This window comes from Pogoniulus pusillus, chromosome 10 (assembly GCF_015220805.1).
Source record: "Pogoniulus pusillus isolate bPogPus1 chromosome 10, bPogPus1.pri, whole genome shotgun sequence".
NCBI classification, from domain to species: Eukaryota; Metazoa; Chordata; class Aves; order Piciformes; family Lybiidae; genus Pogoniulus; species Pogoniulus pusillus.
Window position 1 is genome coordinate 28,174,131 of NC_087273.1, and position 18,147 is coordinate 28,192,277.

Sequence of the window (18,147 nt, forward strand, 5' to 3'; positions counted from 1 at the left end):
ACCTAGTTAAAGATATTCCTGCTCACTGCAGGGGAATTGGACTGGATAACCTTTAAAGGTGCTTCCAACCCAAAGCATTCCTTATGATAAGCTGATACTTTGTCTTGTAGAGCCCAATCTTAAACCCAGTATTTTTTTAGTCTACTGATAAGTTTACTTGAAAAATTAGTCCTATACACTACAGAAAAATGTCTCAGGATGAGGAAGAGGTGTTTTAATTTTCAGACAGAAGAGGTTGAACTCTTCCTGTAACCCGTCCTTAATTATTTGTCTGCAGCTAGCAGCACCAAAATATGCCAGGCAACAAACAGCCAGCCCAAACTGTTAGTTTCTCTGTGTGCAAGACCATCTGATAGCTAGCTGATTTATTTCTTCCCTGACTTTCCAAGGATTAGAAAAGGAATTAAACACATCTGTGTACACTGCTTCAGCTGAACAAGCACTGTCAGGAAGCGTGGGGATATCAACCTGTTCTCCCTGACATGCCTTCTCTATTCCCCACAGCTGGAACAGAGTGTGTGGATAAATGCACCTCTGGGTTGACTCAGCAAGGCACTTCCTATGCTCTTACCCTGCAATCTTTGGGGGAATGTAGTCTAGTGAGAAATTTGACTCATTAAAATGGTCTCAGGTTCTGGTGCTGTTCAGATGAGGATTTTCTTACCAGAGTGGGGGCTGCTGCCAGGTGTGAGGCTACAGCCCTGGCTGCCTGACAGCAGGGAATCTTAGAGAACAGAGAAGCATGGCTGTTCACAGCTACCCCTGAACTAAGGCCAAGGCTGGCACAAACCATTCCTTAGATTTGGGAATTTAGGAATTCAATTCCCGTCCAGACATTGCATTTCTTCCTTCTCCACCTTATCTGCTGCCATCCCTGTCCTGGCAGTGTTTCTTAACTGTTTGGTGTTCTAAAACTTTAAATATTAATGAGCTGTAGTTTTTTCCTCCTAGGAGCCCCTTTGGTGGTGACTGAGTGCCAATTCCATCACTGTCACTGAAACAGCTATAATGTCACGGCAGCAAGAGCTCTGTGGGCTGTGACCTCTCTGAACAACTTGCAGGCTTTCTCTGTCTTGCCAAGTCACCTAACATAGAGAGACCCAAGTCCAATTCCTCAGAATCAGGTTTACAAATTAGACCCCAGGAGATGTGCTGAAGGGTTCAGTTGTACTCTGCTTGCAGTGGCCTTAGTAATATCCCCAATTTCTGCATGTCTAGTCTGAAACAAGTTTAACTCCCTTTGTATTATAATGGAGAAGGGGCATAGCACATGCTCACCAAACCTTTGCAAAGGTCTTTTGCTGTGATTTGGATGATGTTTTACAAAATCTAGATTAAAAACTGGCCAACACCTAATGTGTTATGGACTGGTGGGGGGAGATGAGGGAAGAAAGAGTCAGCACAGGGCTCTTTTTCAATCTGACCAATAAATGGTCTCATAAGATAATGCTTTTAATAAGACAGAATAGGAAAAGAAATATAGTAAGCCTTCCATCCTTTTACTTGCTGAGCACCCCAAAATCATGCAGCATCAGATGGAGCCCAGACAGATTTTCCTCATCCTTAAAGCAGATCCCATCCATGAAGAGATCACAGAAACACAAAATCATAGAATGTTAGAGGTTGGAAGGCACCTTGAAAGATAATCTAGTCCAATCCCTCTGTCAAAGCATGATCGCCTAGATTAGGTCACACAGGAATACATCCAGGTGGGTTTTGAATGTCTCCACAGAATCATAGAATCATAGAATCAACCAGGTTGGAAGAGACCTCCAAGATCATCCAGGCCAACCTATCACCCTGCCCTATCCAATCAACTAGACCATGGCACTAAGTGCCTCATCCAGTCTTTTCTTGAAGACCCCCAGGGACGGTGCCTCCACCACCTCCCTGGGCAGCCCATTCCAATGGGAAATCACTCTCTCTGGGAAGAACTTCTTCCTAATATCCAGCCTATACCTACCCTGGCACAACTTGAGACTCTACAGCCTCTCTTGGCAGCCTGTTCCAGTGCTCTGTCACCTCCAGAGTGAAAAAGTTTTGCCTTGTGCTGACATAGAATGTCCTCTGCTCCAGCATGCCCCTTGTCCTGTCGTTGGACATCACTGAGCAGAGCCTGGCTCCATCCTCCCATCACTTGCCTTTCACGTATTGAAAAACATTAATGAGATCACCCCTAAGTCTCCTCCATGCTAAAGAGCCCCAGTTCTCTCAGCCTTTCCTTATAAGGGAGATGTTCCAGACCCTTCATCATCTTTGTGGCTCTGCACTGGACTCTCTAAAGCAGTTTCCTGTACTTCTTGAAATGAGTGGCCCAGAACTGCACACAATATTGCAGATGTGGCCTCACCAGGGCAGAGAAGAGGGGGAGGAGAACCTCTCTTGACCTTCTAACCACAGCCCTTCTAACACATCCAGGATGCCATTGGCCTTCTCAGCCACAAGGGCATATTGAGCTCTATTTTGGTCATTAGTAAAGGATGTCCTCACAAGGAAACAACTCTACTCCTACGAGGACTTTTGCAAGAGAACTTTTGGCTGCGCTGAACCAAATTGCTAAAGGCTTACCAAACTGTGAGAAATGAATCTCCTTCCCTCTCATTTTCCATTGTTAGGACAGAACTCTTAAAATATCACATAGCAACTTTGAGATTGAGTAGAGAATTCGAAAGTATTGCACCCTTCAAGAGTTTCCTGTGTAATTATCATAGAATCATAGAATCAACCAGGTTGGAAGAGACCTCCAAGATCATCCAGTCCAACCTAGCACCCAGCCCTAGCCAGTCAACCAGACCATGGCACCAAGTGCCTCATCCAGGCTTTGCTTGAACACCTCCAGGGACAGTGACTCCACCACCTCCCTGGGCAGCCCATTCCAATGCCAATCACTCTCTCTGTGAAGAACTTCCTCCTAACATCCAGCCTATACTTCCCCTGGCACAACTTGGGACTGTGTCCCCTTGTTCTGTTGCTGGTTGCCTGAGAACCCCCACCTGGCTACAGCCTCCCTTCAGGTAGTTGTAGACAGTGATGAGGTCACCCCTGAGCCTCCTCCTGTGTTCCAGGACCCTCACCAGCTTCATTGCCCTTCTCTGGACACGTTCCAGCACCTCAACATCTCTCTTGAATTGAGGGGCCCAGAACTGGACACAGTACTCAAGGTGTGGCCTGAGCAGTGCTGAGTACAGGGCAAGAATAACCTCCCTTGTCCTACTGGCCACACTCTTCCTGATGCAGGCCAGGATGCCATTGGCTCTCTTGGCTACCTGGGCACACTGCTGCCTCATCTTCAGCCTACTATCTATCAGCACCCCCAGGTCCCTTTCCTCCTGGCTGCTCTCCAGCCACTCTGTCCCCAGCCTGTAGTGCTGCTTGGGGTTGTTGTGGCCAAAGTGCAGAACCCTGCACTTGGCCTTGTTCAATCTCATCCCATTGGCCTCTGCCCACCCATCCAGCCTGTCCAGGTCCCTCTGCAGGTCTCTCCTTCCTTCCAACAGATCCACACCTGCTGCTAGCTTGGTGTCATCTGCAAACTTACTGATGCAGGACTCAATCCCCTCGTCCAGGTCATCAATAAAGATATTGAACAGGACTGGGCCCAGCACTGATCTTTGGGGAACACCACTAGTGACAGCTGCCAACTGGATGTGGCACCATTCACCACCACTCTCTGGGCTCTGCCATCCAGCCAGTTCCTGACCCAGCACAGAGTGAATCTGTCCAAGCCATGAGCTGCCTAGAAGTAACTGTTCAGTATGAGGTGTGACAAAAATGATGGCAGTGTTTAATTTCTGAGAGCTACTCGCTATGGGAAAGTATTACAAAACTGCTGCAATCATTTTCAGAGCTAGAAGCATGATGTATTTCTGTCTATACATGCTTAGTTTATTCACAGTTGGTCATCTGTGGCAGGATGTCAAAGGAGGGGTGGGTGATTCCCTTCAAAATTACATTTTAAAAGTTGAATATTTTGAGACTGGTGTATGCCAAAACACAAAGAAATTGTTATGGCAGAAACTGTCATTTGGAATTTGGAGAAGAAATTCTTGTCCTTTTGTGGCAGTTTCTCTTAATTGGTGTTGTAATTTCTGTGTGAACCCTCACTGGTAGAGCTGTAACACTTTAAAGGTACACTTTATGTGGTTGGGAAATCTGGTGAGTAGTCTGTGTAATTTTTTATTGCCTCTTATTCTTTGATTTTTGCTTTGGGGTTTTGAAGATGAAACAAGAGATATGTCTGGAATAACAGTTACTACTGTAGCCCCAAACAGGGCAATGTCTCATTTTCCACACAGTGAAGTGGGGTTTGCATCTCCAGCTCAGCAGGGAGCGGTGCATTGCTCTCAGATGCTAGGCAGATTGGTGGTCTCAAGTGTGCTTCACAGCATTTAAATGCATATTGTACATACAAGGGGTATGTAGTCCATCTTTCTTAGAATGTAAGAAAGCAGCTAAGTAGAAGCTGCTCCTGCCAAAGCCATTTGCAATGATAAATTTTGCTTTCTTCAGTTCTTTTTATGATATGTACTAATGCTACTGACTTGGAGCTTAATATTTTTCAGTATTGTAATACAAAAGCATTATTCTAGTTGTTGACCAAGTAAAACATACCTATGATGCTGAGCTTCATCAACAAGGCTTCACCAGAAGAGACAAAGAAGTCATCATCCCACTCAGTGCTTGTCAGGCCACATCTGGAGTTTACAGAATCACAAATGGTTTAGGTTGGAAGGGACCTCAAAGATCATCCAGTTCCAACCCTCCCACCATCAGCAGGGACACCTCCCAGCAGAATAGGTTTTTCAAGGCCTCATCCAACCTGGCCTTGAACACGTCCAGGGAGGGAGCAGCCACAATCTCCCTGGGCAACCTGTGCCAGTGTCTCACCACCCTCACTGGAAAGAACTTCTTCCTAACATCCAGTTTAAATCTCCCCTCTGCTAGTTTAAACCCATTACTCACCCTGTCATTACAAGACCTTGTAAATAGTCACTCCCCAGCCCTCCTGTAGGCCCCCTTCAGATACTGGAAGGCTACTACAAAGTCTTCTCAAAGCCTTCTCTTCTCCAGGCTGCAGAGCCCCAACTCTCATAGCCTGTACTCATAGGAGAGCTGCTCCAGCCCTCCGATCATCTTTGTGTCCCTCTTCTGCATTCAGCTTTGGTCCCTGCTGTAGAAAGCAGATGTGGACAGGCTGGAAATCATCCTGAGAAGGGCAATGAAAATGATCAGAGGATTGAAAGACCTGCCATGTGAAGAAAGGCTGAGAAAACTGGGTTGGTCCAGGCTCAAGAAGAGAAGATTAGGGGAGAACTTATTACCATGTACCAGTACCTAAGAGGTAGCTACCAAGAGGATGAAGACTCTATTTTTGCAAGGAGTCACGTGGAAATGACAAGGGGAAATGGATACAAGTTAATTGTGGGGAAATTCCTATTGGACTCTAGAAGAAAATTCTTCACCATGAGAACATTGGAATAATCACAGAAACACAGAATGTCAGAGGCTGGAAGGCATCTTGAAAGCTCACCCAGTATAACATCCTTGCCAGAGCAGGATCACCTATACCAGATCACACAGGAATGCATCTAGGCAGGTTTTGATTATCTCCAGAGAGGGAGACTCCACAGTGCCCCTGGGCAGCCTGTTCCAGTGTTCTATCACCGCCACAGGGAAAAAATTCTTCCTCATGTTTAAATGAAACTTCCTATGCCTCTGCTTCCACTCCTTGCCCTTTGTCCTTGGCCATCACCGAGCAGAGCCTGGCTCCATCTTCCTGGCACTCACTCTTTACATATTTATAAACACTGCTGAGGTCACCTCTCAGCCTCCTCCAAGCTAAAGAGCCCCAGCTCCCTCAGTCTCCCTGTAAGAGAGATCTCTCAAGAGGATTCCCCTACGCTGGGCTCACACTGAGTTTTAAGACTCAGCTTGACTGAGTGCTGGGATATCTCATCTAAACTATAGTTACCTAGGAAGTTCAGACCAGATGGTACTCGATGTCCCTCCCAACCTGGCATTCTCTGATTCCATGATTCTGTGAATTTAGTGGGGATGGTGCTTGTTTTCCATCTTTCTATGACCTAAAAGATTAGCAAATCTGCACTTCAGCACCAGTTACTTTAAATTTGCCTTTTCTCACTTTCCTCCCCTGTGTCTAGTCACAGATTCTTGTAGTATCTTGAAGAAGTTTTCTCCTTCCTCAGTGTTTATCCTTCAAATACTTGTAGATGCCTGTCATGTTCCCTCTAGCCATTACAAAGTCCCACTACAGTTATTTTGTTCTTTCAATCTTTCCTGCTGAATCCCTGTGTTCTGTCTGTATGGAGTTGGGCTATTGCTTCAACGATGCAAAAGGAATGCACACAGTGATACTGAGAAACTAATATACTTTAAATGTTCCTGTAGTGAACAGAGTTCCAAGTTACTGCTAGGAATTGCTATGCATACAGCTCTCTTCCTGTATGCTAACATGCAGTTGAGATTAATCACAAGATTTTGTATGACTGGGTTACTTTATCATTTCTTTTTCAGTGTCACACAAACTATATTCCTGTTTGTGGATCAAATGGAGACACTTACCAAAATGAATGCTTTCTCAGGAGAGCTGCTTGCAAGCATCAAAAAGAGATAACAGTGGTGTCAAGAGGACCTTGTTATTCTGGTACGTAAAGCATCACTTTGTGTTACTAATGAATGATGTCACATGGTTAGCTCTTTAGTTCTGCTCTTAATTCCAGATGGTTTAATTTTCATGACTTTCATAAAATGAAATAACGTGGAAACCCCAAGTCTTCTTTAGCATGGGATATTTTTGTAGGGAAGAAATCTCATGTATCTTCTGATATGCTAACAGGTTAATAAATAAACATTAAAAGTAGCAATACTTTATCTGAGAAAATAGAATCATAGAGTCAGTCAGAGTTGGAAGGGACCACAAAGGATCATCTAGTTCCAATCCCACTGCCATGAGCAGGGACACCCTACCCTAGAGCAGGCTGGACAAAGCCTCATCCAGCCTGGCCTTAAATACCTCCCTGGGCAACCCATTCCAGGCTCTCACCACTCTCATGATGAAGAACTTCCTCCTCACGTCCAGCCTGAACCTACCCATTTCCAGCTTTGCTCCATTCCCCCTAGTCCTGTCACTCCCTGATATCCTGAAAAGTCCTTCCCCAGCCTTTTTGTAGCCCCCCTTCAGATACTGAAAGGCAGAGCCTTGATGTACTTCAAAAGGCTTACAATAAATTTGGAGCAGACTTCAATAATTTCTTTAGAACTCCTTTTCAGGAAGCACAGAATTCATGTAGCATCCAGCAAGTGACAGTGATCAACCTGACTACCACTCTATCTCTCTCCAACATGATCTTTGACTAATTTAGCTTTGGGTAATTCCATTGAGGATATGCCTAACTGCTACAAAATTGTTGTACCTCACATTTCTAATAGATTGACCTTTTTTATCTTCCTACACACTTGAAATATGGATTTTGCACATGCTTGAAATATGTGGGACAGGTTTTCACCATCTTAAGCATTTCAACAGGCTCTTGGACACAGAAGTGTAGCTACAAGAGGTCTTCTGAACCTCTAAACAGGTCAAAGCTGGTCAGAACAGACATGGCTGGCTTTCTCATAATTAAATTGCCCAACTCAGTAGCATCAACAGCTGCATTCTTCTGCACATAAATAACACAAAAAAGGCGTTTTAAGTTGTATGACATCCCTCAGATTTTGATACAGAATAGTTACTCAGATTAACCTAAGCAAGGGTTACATCTGTATGGCAGCCAAAAACATGGCTGCGGGTCAGGTGCATGCTCCAAGCTGGCTTTGTGTTGGCTGGTCTTAGTTATCCATAACAATTTAGAGGCAGCAGTCTGGAGCTCACTATTGGCTGCAATCTCCTCTCTAGAAATTAGTGTAAATATATGGATAGTGTACCTAGGCAAGTGCTTGCTGCTGCCAGTCCCAGAGCTGTCTCATTGGAATGCTGCATGGCTGTGTTTTACATGAGCTGATCTGATGCCTTTGACTATAACACAGACCTAAGGCTGCTTACTAAGGTCAAAACCAATCTGTGATGTTGCTCCTAATACTGAAGAAAATCTGTGTTTTGGGCCCAGCTCACCACATAATTCCAGTGTATCTCAGGCAGATGACTGGATCTATGTTCTTTCACAGTGTGTCACATGTAAATTGTCCCCAAACTGCTAGAGATAGGAAAAAAACCACATTACAGTTTGGAGTACTCAGATACTACTATAACACTACAAGAGAAGTATAAAGGTTTGAACTGAGGGTGCATAAGTAATTTTTTTAATTCATTTTCATGCCCAAATTATTTTAAGAAACAAACTCACAGAAAATTTCCCTCACTTAAAAAAACCCCAAACCAAACCTAGGATAATGTTTTGAGAATTGAAAAGTGTTTTGTTTAATATGTTCTACCTTGCTAATAAAAAGACATTTCTCATCCTCAGGTTTCTGGTAGCTAATTATGTTATGCAGCTACTCTGGGATCTATTTTTTTTTAACCTTCCTCTCCTTTACTTTACATCCCACATAAAACCAAAGAAACACAGCTTAATTTTTAGCACTCACTGGCTGGGGAAGGACTTTTCAGGATATCAGGGAGTGACAGGACTAGGGGGAATGGAATGAAGCTGGAGATGGGTAGGTTCAGGCTGGACATGAGGAGGAAGTTCTTCATCATGAGAGTGGTGAGAGCCTGGAATGGGTTGCCCAGGGAGGTGGTTGAGGCCCCATGGCTGGAGGTGTTTAAGGCCAGGCTGGATGGGGCTCTGGACAGCCTGCTCTAGGGTAGGGTGTCCCTTGCCCATGGCAGTGGGATTGGAACTAGGTGATCCTTGTGGTCCCTTCCAACCTTGAGTGATTCTGTGATTCTAAATACAAGAAAGTGTATGGCTGAAGTTTTCAAGTCTCAGCATTGTCAAAGGAAATTTTTCAGTGAAAGGATGTTCATTTGGGTTTTATTATTATCTGGGTATACAGAAGTGTTTCTATGCCTACTTACTCTAAGGTAGCACAAGGTCTGGATGATGAGTGTCTATGGGGTTTAGACAATACATGTAGACTCATGTTGCAATATAGAGAGAAACTAGGAAAATGACTGAAAAGCAGCTTTCATGCTCTCTTTGCCTAAGACCTCGTAGGTTGTTAGGGGTTGGAAGGGACCCAGAGAGATCATTGAGTCCAACTCTCCTGCAGGAGCAGGACAATCCCATCTGACACAGATCACAGAGGAACACATCCAGACAGGCCTTGAAAATCTCCAGAGAAGGAGACTCCACGACCTCCCTGGGGAGCCTGTTCCAGTGCTCTGTGACCCTTACAGTAAAGAAGTTCCCCTTTGCGTTGAGGCAGAACCTCTTTTGCTGCAATTTACACTCATTGCTCTTTGTCCTATCACAGGGAGCAATGGAACAAGTGAGCAGAGCCTGTCCCCCTGCTCCTGGCCAGCCTTTAGATACTTAAAAACTTTTATCAAATCCTCTCTAAGTCATCTTTTCTCCAGACCAAAAAGCCCCAGGTCCCTCAGCCTCTCCTCATAAGCCATGCCCTCCAGTCCCCTAATCATCCTCGTAGTCCTCTGCTGGACCCTTTCCAGCCATTCCCTGTCCCTCTTAAACTGGGGAGCCCAAAACTGAACACAGTATTCAAGATGAGGTCTCAGCAGGGCAGAGTAGAGACGGAGTAGAACCTCCCTTGATCTGCTGGACACACTCCTCCCAATACACCCCAGGATGCCATTGGCCTTCTTGGCCACAAGGGCACATTGCTGTGCCACGGTTAACTTGTTATCCACCAGGACCCCCAGGTCCCTCTCCACGGAACTGCTTTCCAGCAGATCACCTCTCAGCCTGTACTGGTGCATTAATACCCTTGAGAAGCAATGTGTCAAATCAAATATATATCATTTTAGCCTGCACCTGATCAAACCTTTTGCATTCATTAAGGAGCCATCCTATTCATGACTGGATGGAGACGAACAGGGTTGTGAATCAAACTGGCTGTGAAGCCCTTGCTTGTAGTACTTTCCATTTTCCACAGCTTCTCTTCCTTGCTCTGTGGGATTACACTGTGAAGAAGGTCACAGCTGTCCCAGCCTTTTCCTCTATTTAATTTTTTTTGCCCTTATCAGTTCCCTGCTTGTAGTTCAGACCATAATAAAATGAGTCTGGACCATCCAGCGAGACAGGGGGAGATAGCAGTATCTACATCAGGACTCTTGCCAGACTCATAGCATCAGCAGTCTTGCTGCTGACCTGAAGCCTTAATCAGTTCATAAAGGGTGACATTACACTGCAATTCATTCATGTTATGCCATCCTCTACTGGAGGTTATCTTGTATGGGTTTGCTAAATAGATGAAAGAAGCCTAGAAGAGAAGCTGATCAGGGTGCTTTGAGCATTGAGGAGGAGTCCTTTGATTTCTTCTATCTACTTTTGTTAGTTAATTTATTGTCTTCAAAACAAAACAAATTCATTCAGTAAATAAGAAATGGACATTTCTGTTTGATTTCTAAGAATGTGTGTTCCTGTTGCTCCACACACAGAGCTGCAGTTTTGGTTGCTGCCAGGTTTTTATTGTATGCACATGAAAACTTAACTGCAAAACGATGTAGCACTTCATGTGTTTTACTTATGGATTCTCTGTGCATTGTATGCATTTGTAAGGCACAGCCCTTTGCTTTCTGAAGGGATTTCTAAATTAAAAACAAAACAAAACAAACCCCCACCACCAAAAGCTATTTGCAAACCCAGAAATAAATGCTATCTCTATGATTTAAGGAGTTAGCATTCTTCATTGTGAAGTAATCAGACTTTTTTTTCAGTGCACTTGTTGTTAACAATAAATGTGTCAGGGTTTTGGTTTGGTTGGGTTTTTCTTTGTAGGAACCTTGTAGTGAAGCATGTGTAGGTGCACATACTGTCCTGAAAAGAAATATAATAAGCTCAGTTTAATCCTTTTAAAAGATTTAAGGAAGAAATTATAGGCAACTCACCTCTAGATTAAGAAAGTGTGAAAATAACTCTTTATGCTTTTGCAAGAAAGCCATTACAAACACGATAACCTGCTATAAAAAGGTTCATTCATGCTGAGAGCTGATCAAGACTCTTATTTCCAGATTCAGTGCAGTACAGAAGCTTTCCTGTCCAGCTTGCATTGTGGCAGCACAGCATTGCTATTCTGTCATTAAGAAGTGTTTTGGAAGCAAAGAAATAGCTTAACCAGATATATTACATCAACACATGCCAGGAGTTAACGTCCTGTACTTCTTTTTGTTTTCTTTTTGTATGGCATATTTAAGAAGGAAATAGCTACCACTTTCCCCCTGAAGATGTCAAGCCAATTGGATATTCCCTACACACAGCCTGGCACTGCAGAGGTTAAAGCCTCATTCGAGCAGCCAGAGGCTTTGCAGCTGCTGGCAGTTAGGCTTGTCAGCATTCCTCCCCAAATGCTCCTGCTGGCATATCAAAATCAAGGGTAATTGCTACCAGGCAGCTCTGCTCTTGGGAGAGTGGGGATGGGAACCCAGCAGCAGCAAGGCTGAGCTGTTGCTGCTGGGATTGCTGGGTGGCTGAGCTGCCGTGCTCCTCTACAGACTGCTTTTGTGCAGCAGCACTAGTCCTGCACCATTGCCAGCAGCAAGCTGGAGCTTGCTTTGGTCTTTTCTCTGGCTGGTGGCTTGAAGTGGGCTGTGCTGATTTTGAAACTCTTCCAAAACGCTGGTCCTTGGAGAGTTTGGGGCTTCTGCTGCTGCTCCAGGACCTGATGGAGAATTGTGTGGTACTGAGGAAAGAGGGAAAGTTAAATGCAGAGCAGTAGTGCTCTCCTTACCGCATCTAATGCCAGCTGTAGATCAGGATGGTCTTCTTCAGTAACAAGGTTCTTGATAATATTATCTGATCTGTTCTTAGAGGTACTCTTTTGTTTACTTAGGGTGTAACTTCAGCATGCTTGCCTAGTCCTGTCATGGAGAGGACTGCATTCTCTCTCTCTTAACCAGGAAATCCAGACTAACAGGGAACTGGGAGCTGAGGTAGCAGCTGCCCTTCTCCCTTGTGGCTCTGTCTCATGAGTAACCAAAGACAACTGAAAAAAAAGTCAGCATCGTTCAGAACTTACTCAGTGAAGTTTCTGGAGTGTTGATATGGGAAGATCCTTTCCTCCTTAATGCAGAGAAGTGGCACATACTGTCTTTGTGCTAAGAAAACCACAGCTATATCCCAAAAGCTTTAGGGAAAAATCCAGGACTTGAGTATAAAGAGTATAATAACTCCTGGGTGCCAAAGTTCAGGTGCTGAAAATCCCTTCTGAGCTGTCAGCTAAGCCTTGCAATAGCTAAATTCTGCAAATACACCGTTTTTTGGCTTTGTTTCCTGAAGAATGGTGTACAGTTTTGTCTTCAGTGTGTCAAGTGTTCTGTTCAGCCCACAACTGGATTTGCTGCTGACCTGTTTCTTACACAGATCTAAAAAAGGAGCAGTGATTTGGTATTTCTTTGCTCGCCTCTCTGTGAGCAGGATCTCATAGGTTTGCCCTGGAGGTGCCCACTGGATCACCTGCCTCATGTAAATCAAGTGGAAGGGTCTGCTTGCTTAAAACTTGTCAGTGAACTATTTGTCTTCCTGGTTGTACTTAGTATATGGAGCTGTTAACCTAAATGGGGAAGAGATAAGTTCAATTTTCATGCTAGTTCAAGTTAGAATGAGAGAGACTGCAGCTCTTTCAGGTTTGGAGAGCAATACCTTCTGTCTCTGCACTTAAGCAGACCCACAGTGCAGAAATGGCTTCTGTTCAGAGAGAACCACCAAAAAAAAGTGGGATTCTGACTGTGGCCTAGTGCTTGCAGTGTTCAGATACTGTATCTGTTCCAAATGCTTCTTTATGTATTTCATTCAGAAATGCCTTTGTGGATAAAGGCAGCTCACAGCAGGTGCCTGAACATTTGTGTATAATCATAATTTTACAAGCCTCTTTGAAAAAGAGTGGCTCAAGTAACGAGAGAAGTCAAGCTTAATTACTGACCTGTGGCTTTGGGGGATGCTGTTTCTGTCTAGCTTCCTCACTTGTTTGAGCATCTTTCTTGCCAAATCTTGGCGCACAGAGACCGCATTTGGAGTCTTGAATTGGTCAAGGGCTTGAAAGGAACAGGTCTGCTTGTCCAAGTAAGCTCTCAAAAAATGCTGCTTTTTAAAGCAGCAGCTGCTAGGGAAAATCTAGCCAAGGCTCAGGAAAAAAGCATAGGAACACCAGTTTAGCTTGGTGTGGTTACCCTGGAGTCAATGGTCCTAGCACTGCTGCTAGGCTTAGAGAGGGAAGCAAGAGAAAAGTTGAAAGTTATGCCATGTTGTAGAAAATAACACTCCATGCTTTCTTGTGATCTGAAAGCCCAAACACATGGAAATGGATCTGTCCTCTTCTTATGTCTTGCCAAGTGGAGCCAATTGCCTGTGGACCTTATGTTTATCAGCCCAGTGATCTATAGAGACTGATGATCTGAGCATCAACTCTTATCATTTATGTGGCTCTCTCCTTACACTCGTACTGTCTATATGATGGTGCTTCTGCTTACCACACAACATATATGTACCTTGGGGAGCAACTGGAGCCAGCATTCCTCAGCTTGGGCATGAATGTGCAGGGGAAAGCAGTCAGAGAGTGCGAGTTCGAAACAAAAGCATGGAACAAGTTGGTTTTCTTTGAGACTTTTGAGTTGTTTGTTATTAATTAATTACAAGTTGAACTTGCTGATGTTTGAATGGCAGCCTTCTTTCCCTCACTACAACTTAGGACACAGTTTTACCACTACAAATAAGCCTATAAACCTACCTCATATCAGTAAATTATACTTCTTCAGATTTCTTAATGAAGCAATATTGCCATATTTTTCAGTGCCACAGCAGTGATGCTTTACATGGGGTTGTCTGCTTTGTCAGTAAAGTGGGTCACTATACATGGAACAAGAGCCCTTCTGGTTCTTACATGTATCTCTGTAAGGTAATAAGCTCGGTCTGATAGACACAGAATAGAGATGTAAGAGGAAATTTAGGCAGAAGGAAAAAAAAATATCTCTAGTCCTGATACTCCATGTGACAGGAGATTATTTTTAATGTGTTAAGTGACCCAGTAATGTGGAATTTCACACTTCTATCCATCTACTAGGGGGAATTATTCTTGGAAATGTAGCTGCTTGAAGAAAAGAGGGGGAAGGGAACTGAGCAAATGGAGGGTTTGGTTTTTCCTCTGATGTCAACAACGAGCTCGTGTGTGGAAGTAAAACCTCCAGTCTTCTCTACATTGCCTCTTTCTTCTTTCACATTTGTGGAAATAAATTCAGCTGCCTTCTCAATCTCTAAAGCAGGCATGAAAAGAGAGCTTAATGTCTAGAAGCACAGCTTGTTCTCCCCCTTCACCCGCTGGCTTCTGCTGCTGCAGCTTCGCCTATCTTCCCCGGCTGCTGTTTTGGCTACTGCTGCTTCTGCTGCTTCGCCGCCGCTTGACCCCTCCCCATCTCCCTTAAGGTTATTGTATTGTTTTGTTTTTTTTTTTTTTTCCCTTCCTTCCTTCTCTAGTTATTATTTCTCTTTACATTGTTATACTTATATTATAAGAAAATACAATTTCATCTTTCCCTGACTTTCAAAAAAGTAGGGGGGTTTGTGTTGTGAATTTTTTCCCGGGGGAGGGATCAGCCCAAACCCGGGACAGGACTCTTCACCCGCTGGCTGCAGACTGTTTCTTTAACCCTTATCTCCCTACTATTGCCTCCGGAGAAGGTAAAAACCTCACTTACAGCCTGTTTATTCCTGCATTTCTCTCGTCTCCACACTATAACCAGACCTACAATAGCAGCCAAAAACATCAAGTTCACACATATTAGGAATGCTACTGGGTAGCTCATCTCTTCCAAATAACTCCTAGTCTCTGACACCAATGTCACATACGGCACACCCTCAACGACATTCCTAAACCCTAAAACATTCCTAACAACATCTCCAGCCTTCCTTAGCACAGCTTTTACCAAGTCCCAGACCATCTTAGCAAAGAATGAACACATCTGGTAGTGCACCATAGCTGTAAAACACTGCTGAACCGACAGAGTCAGAATTGAGGCAATAATAGGCCAGAATATATCAAACAACTTCATTTTTCCCTGATGTTCTTATTCTGATTATCAATCAACAGGGGGAAAGGAAAAAAAAACAAAACAACAAGCCAAGATCCAGCCCCACATTGGGCGCCAAAAAGAGTCCTGTCCCGGGTTTGGGCTGATCCCTCCCCCGGGAAGAAATTCACAACACAAACCCCCCCTACTTTTTTGAAAGTCAGGGAAAGATGAAATTGTATTTTCTTATAATATAAGTATAACAATGTAATTGTGGAACTAACAGTGTCAGATCCAGTCCTCATCTTTCAGAGAAGCTGAGCTAATGGGAATGGGGAGCAATTCACTGACAGTAGTTGCTATCCCGTCCTCTCCTCTTTACCTCTGAGCATGAAAGAGCAAGGGAAGTTTGTGACTCAGAGCATGTGTTTAAGAGCTTGTTTGCACTGCCGTGCTGGCTGAAGACACTGCAGAGTGCTACTCAGTGGGATGCACATTCCCATATAAAATCTCTACCCAGCTCCATAATGCTCTGGAGTGGAGTTAGTTGGTCTGGAGTGATGAGGAAGTGCAGGTCCTGCTGATGCTTGAACTGCTAATGCAAACAGGATGCAGGCACAAACTGACACTCATCAGATGCTAATCCAGCTAGGCTAATGCCAATGAAATAATTATGTTGTTAGATCTTCCTTACACAAAGTGATTGACTCAGCTGAGACAAGCTGTTTTGTCATTTGATTACTAAGCCAACTTTGCATTGAGTAACTTCTGCAGTCAGGTGATTTACGTATTACTCCTTCATGTTCTACTCCCAGGGCCAGAGGGTGAAAAGTATAGATATTCCCGAAATCACATTCTGAGATTTTCATTCCTTTTGGATTTAACAGCTGCAGATTTCTAACAGCTGAACAAAACTTAAAGTAGCTCTGGTTTGAGTATTAAATGATGCTGTTTCTTGAGTAAAACCATCTTGACAGGGGAAAGAGACATTAGGGCACAGTAAGCATGGAAAAATTCTATTTAAAGATGGCAACCTTTATGTGGGATGTTTGTTTTTATACCTAGCTCATTAAATGTAGCACCTGTATAGTGGATGAGGGCATGGAGTCAGTCATCAGCAAGTTTGCATATGACACTAAGCTGGGGGCAGATGTGGCTGGGTTGGAGGGCAGAAGGGCTCTGCAGCAGGACCTTGACTGCCTGGACAGATGGGCAGAGTCCAAGGGGATGGCATTCAATAGCTCCAAGTGCTGGTGCTGCACTTTGGCCACAACAACCCCATGCAGAGATACAGGCTGGGGTCGGAGTGGCTAGAGAGCAGCCAGACAGAGAGGGATCTGGGGGTACTGATTGATACCTGCCTGAACATGAGCCAGCAGTGTGCCCAGGTGGCCAAGAGAGCCAGTGGCATCCTGGCCTGCATCAGGAATGGTGTGGTCAGCAGGAGCAGGGAGGTCATTCTGCCCCTGTACTCTGCACTGGTTAGACCACACCTTGAGTACTGTGTTCAGTTCTGGGCCCTCCAGTTTAGGAGGGACATTGAGATGCTTGAGCATGTCCAGAGAAGGGCGACGAGGCTGGTGAGAGGCCTTGAGCACAGCCCTACGAGGAGAGGCTGAGGGAGCTGGGATTGTTTAGCCTGGAGAAGAGGAGGCTCAGGGGTGACCTTATTGCTGTCTATAACTACCTGAGGGGTGGTTGTGGCCAGGAGGAGGTTGCTCTCTTCTCTCAGGTGGCCAGCACCAGAACAAGAGGACACAGCCTCAAGCTACGCCAGGGGAAATTTAGGCTGGAGGTGAGGAGAAAGTTCTTCACTGAGAGAGTCATTGGACACTGGAATGGGCTGCCCGGGGAGGTGGTGGAGTCACCGTCCCTGGAGCTGTTCAAGGCAGGATTGGACGTGGCACTTGGTGCCATGGTCTAGCCTTGAGCTCTGTGGTAAAGGGTTGGACTTGATGACCTATGAGGTTTCTTCCAACCCTGATGATACTGTGATACTGTGATGTTTTACAGTGACTAGTTCCTAAACAAGCAGTTGGTCCTGGAGCAATATTTTAATTTGTTTTCTTTTCTTTTTTTTGTTTATTTGATTGTTTTGTTGCTTTTTTTTTTAGATAATGGCTCTGGATCAGGAGAAGGAGGTGAGTACCAAACTCCTTTTATACTTACTTTTGGTGTTTCTTTGTTTCTTCACTGCACGTGTGTCAGTTTTATGTGCGTGGTTGTTGCTGTTTACGACATACATTGAGGAGAAATGGTGATAAACTAAAAATAAGCTTTAATGTGTCACTGTTATCTGACCATCTCAGGATGATATTTGCATAGAAATAGGTTCTAGTGTGCATTTGACCCATATTGCTCTTTCAGATTTGACCTGTATAATGTTTTGCTTGTTGCCAGCATTATAGTGTGGTGTTAAGGACCCTATTACCCTATTTCACCTGCACTTGACTCGTGGAAATGTCCATTCACAATAAAGTTCTTACCCTTTTTTTCCCCCTGGCCCTCATTTGCTTACAGCATCAAATATCCTCAGACAAACACATTGCCTAAAATATGTAATACTTGCATTATGATATCTGGTTTTTATCCAGTATTTCAGGTGCTTCTATTCAAATCTCTATATTCAAAGAGAGGGAATATAGCACAGCTGGTAGTCACAGAACTGTTCCTATCTTTGAACACTTCTTAACATTCTCTGCTAGGATTCTAGCAAGAATACAGATAGAATGAAAAACATGAGCTATAGATGTATACAGGCATAGAAAGGACATCCTGCTTTTAGGCTTTGCTTAGGCTTCCTGAATGGGAAGTGCTGCAGTTCATACTGATGGGACTGACTTTTGAAATATCAGAAATCTTGTACAGCTGCATGAAAATGTGCTGCAGTGGAAAACAGTCAACGGCATCACTCCGTAGCTCAATGCAACAGTTAGCTTGCTAAGATCCAGGAGCTAGCTTCGTGTATTGAGTGAAGGGGAGGCATGACCCTTCCCTTTCATAAGATG

General features: G+C 44.2%; 1 protein-coding gene across 2 annotated transcripts in view; it reads left to right on the top strand.

Moving 5' to 3' along the window:
* TMEFF1 (transmembrane protein with EGF like and two follistatin like domains 1) overlaps window positions 1-18,147 on the top strand; it is a 175,358-nt gene that overhangs the window by 99,577 nt on the left and 57,634 nt on the right. For both annotated transcript variants that reach the window (XM_064150063.1, XM_064150064.1), the window contains exons 3-4: window positions 6,535-6,664; window positions 17,254-17,280. In XM_064150063.1, the coding sequence (XP_064006133.1) occupies window positions 6,535-6,664; window positions 17,254-17,280 (157 nt within the window). The remainder of the gene's footprint in view (window positions 1-6,534; window positions 6,665-17,253; window positions 17,281-18,147) is intronic.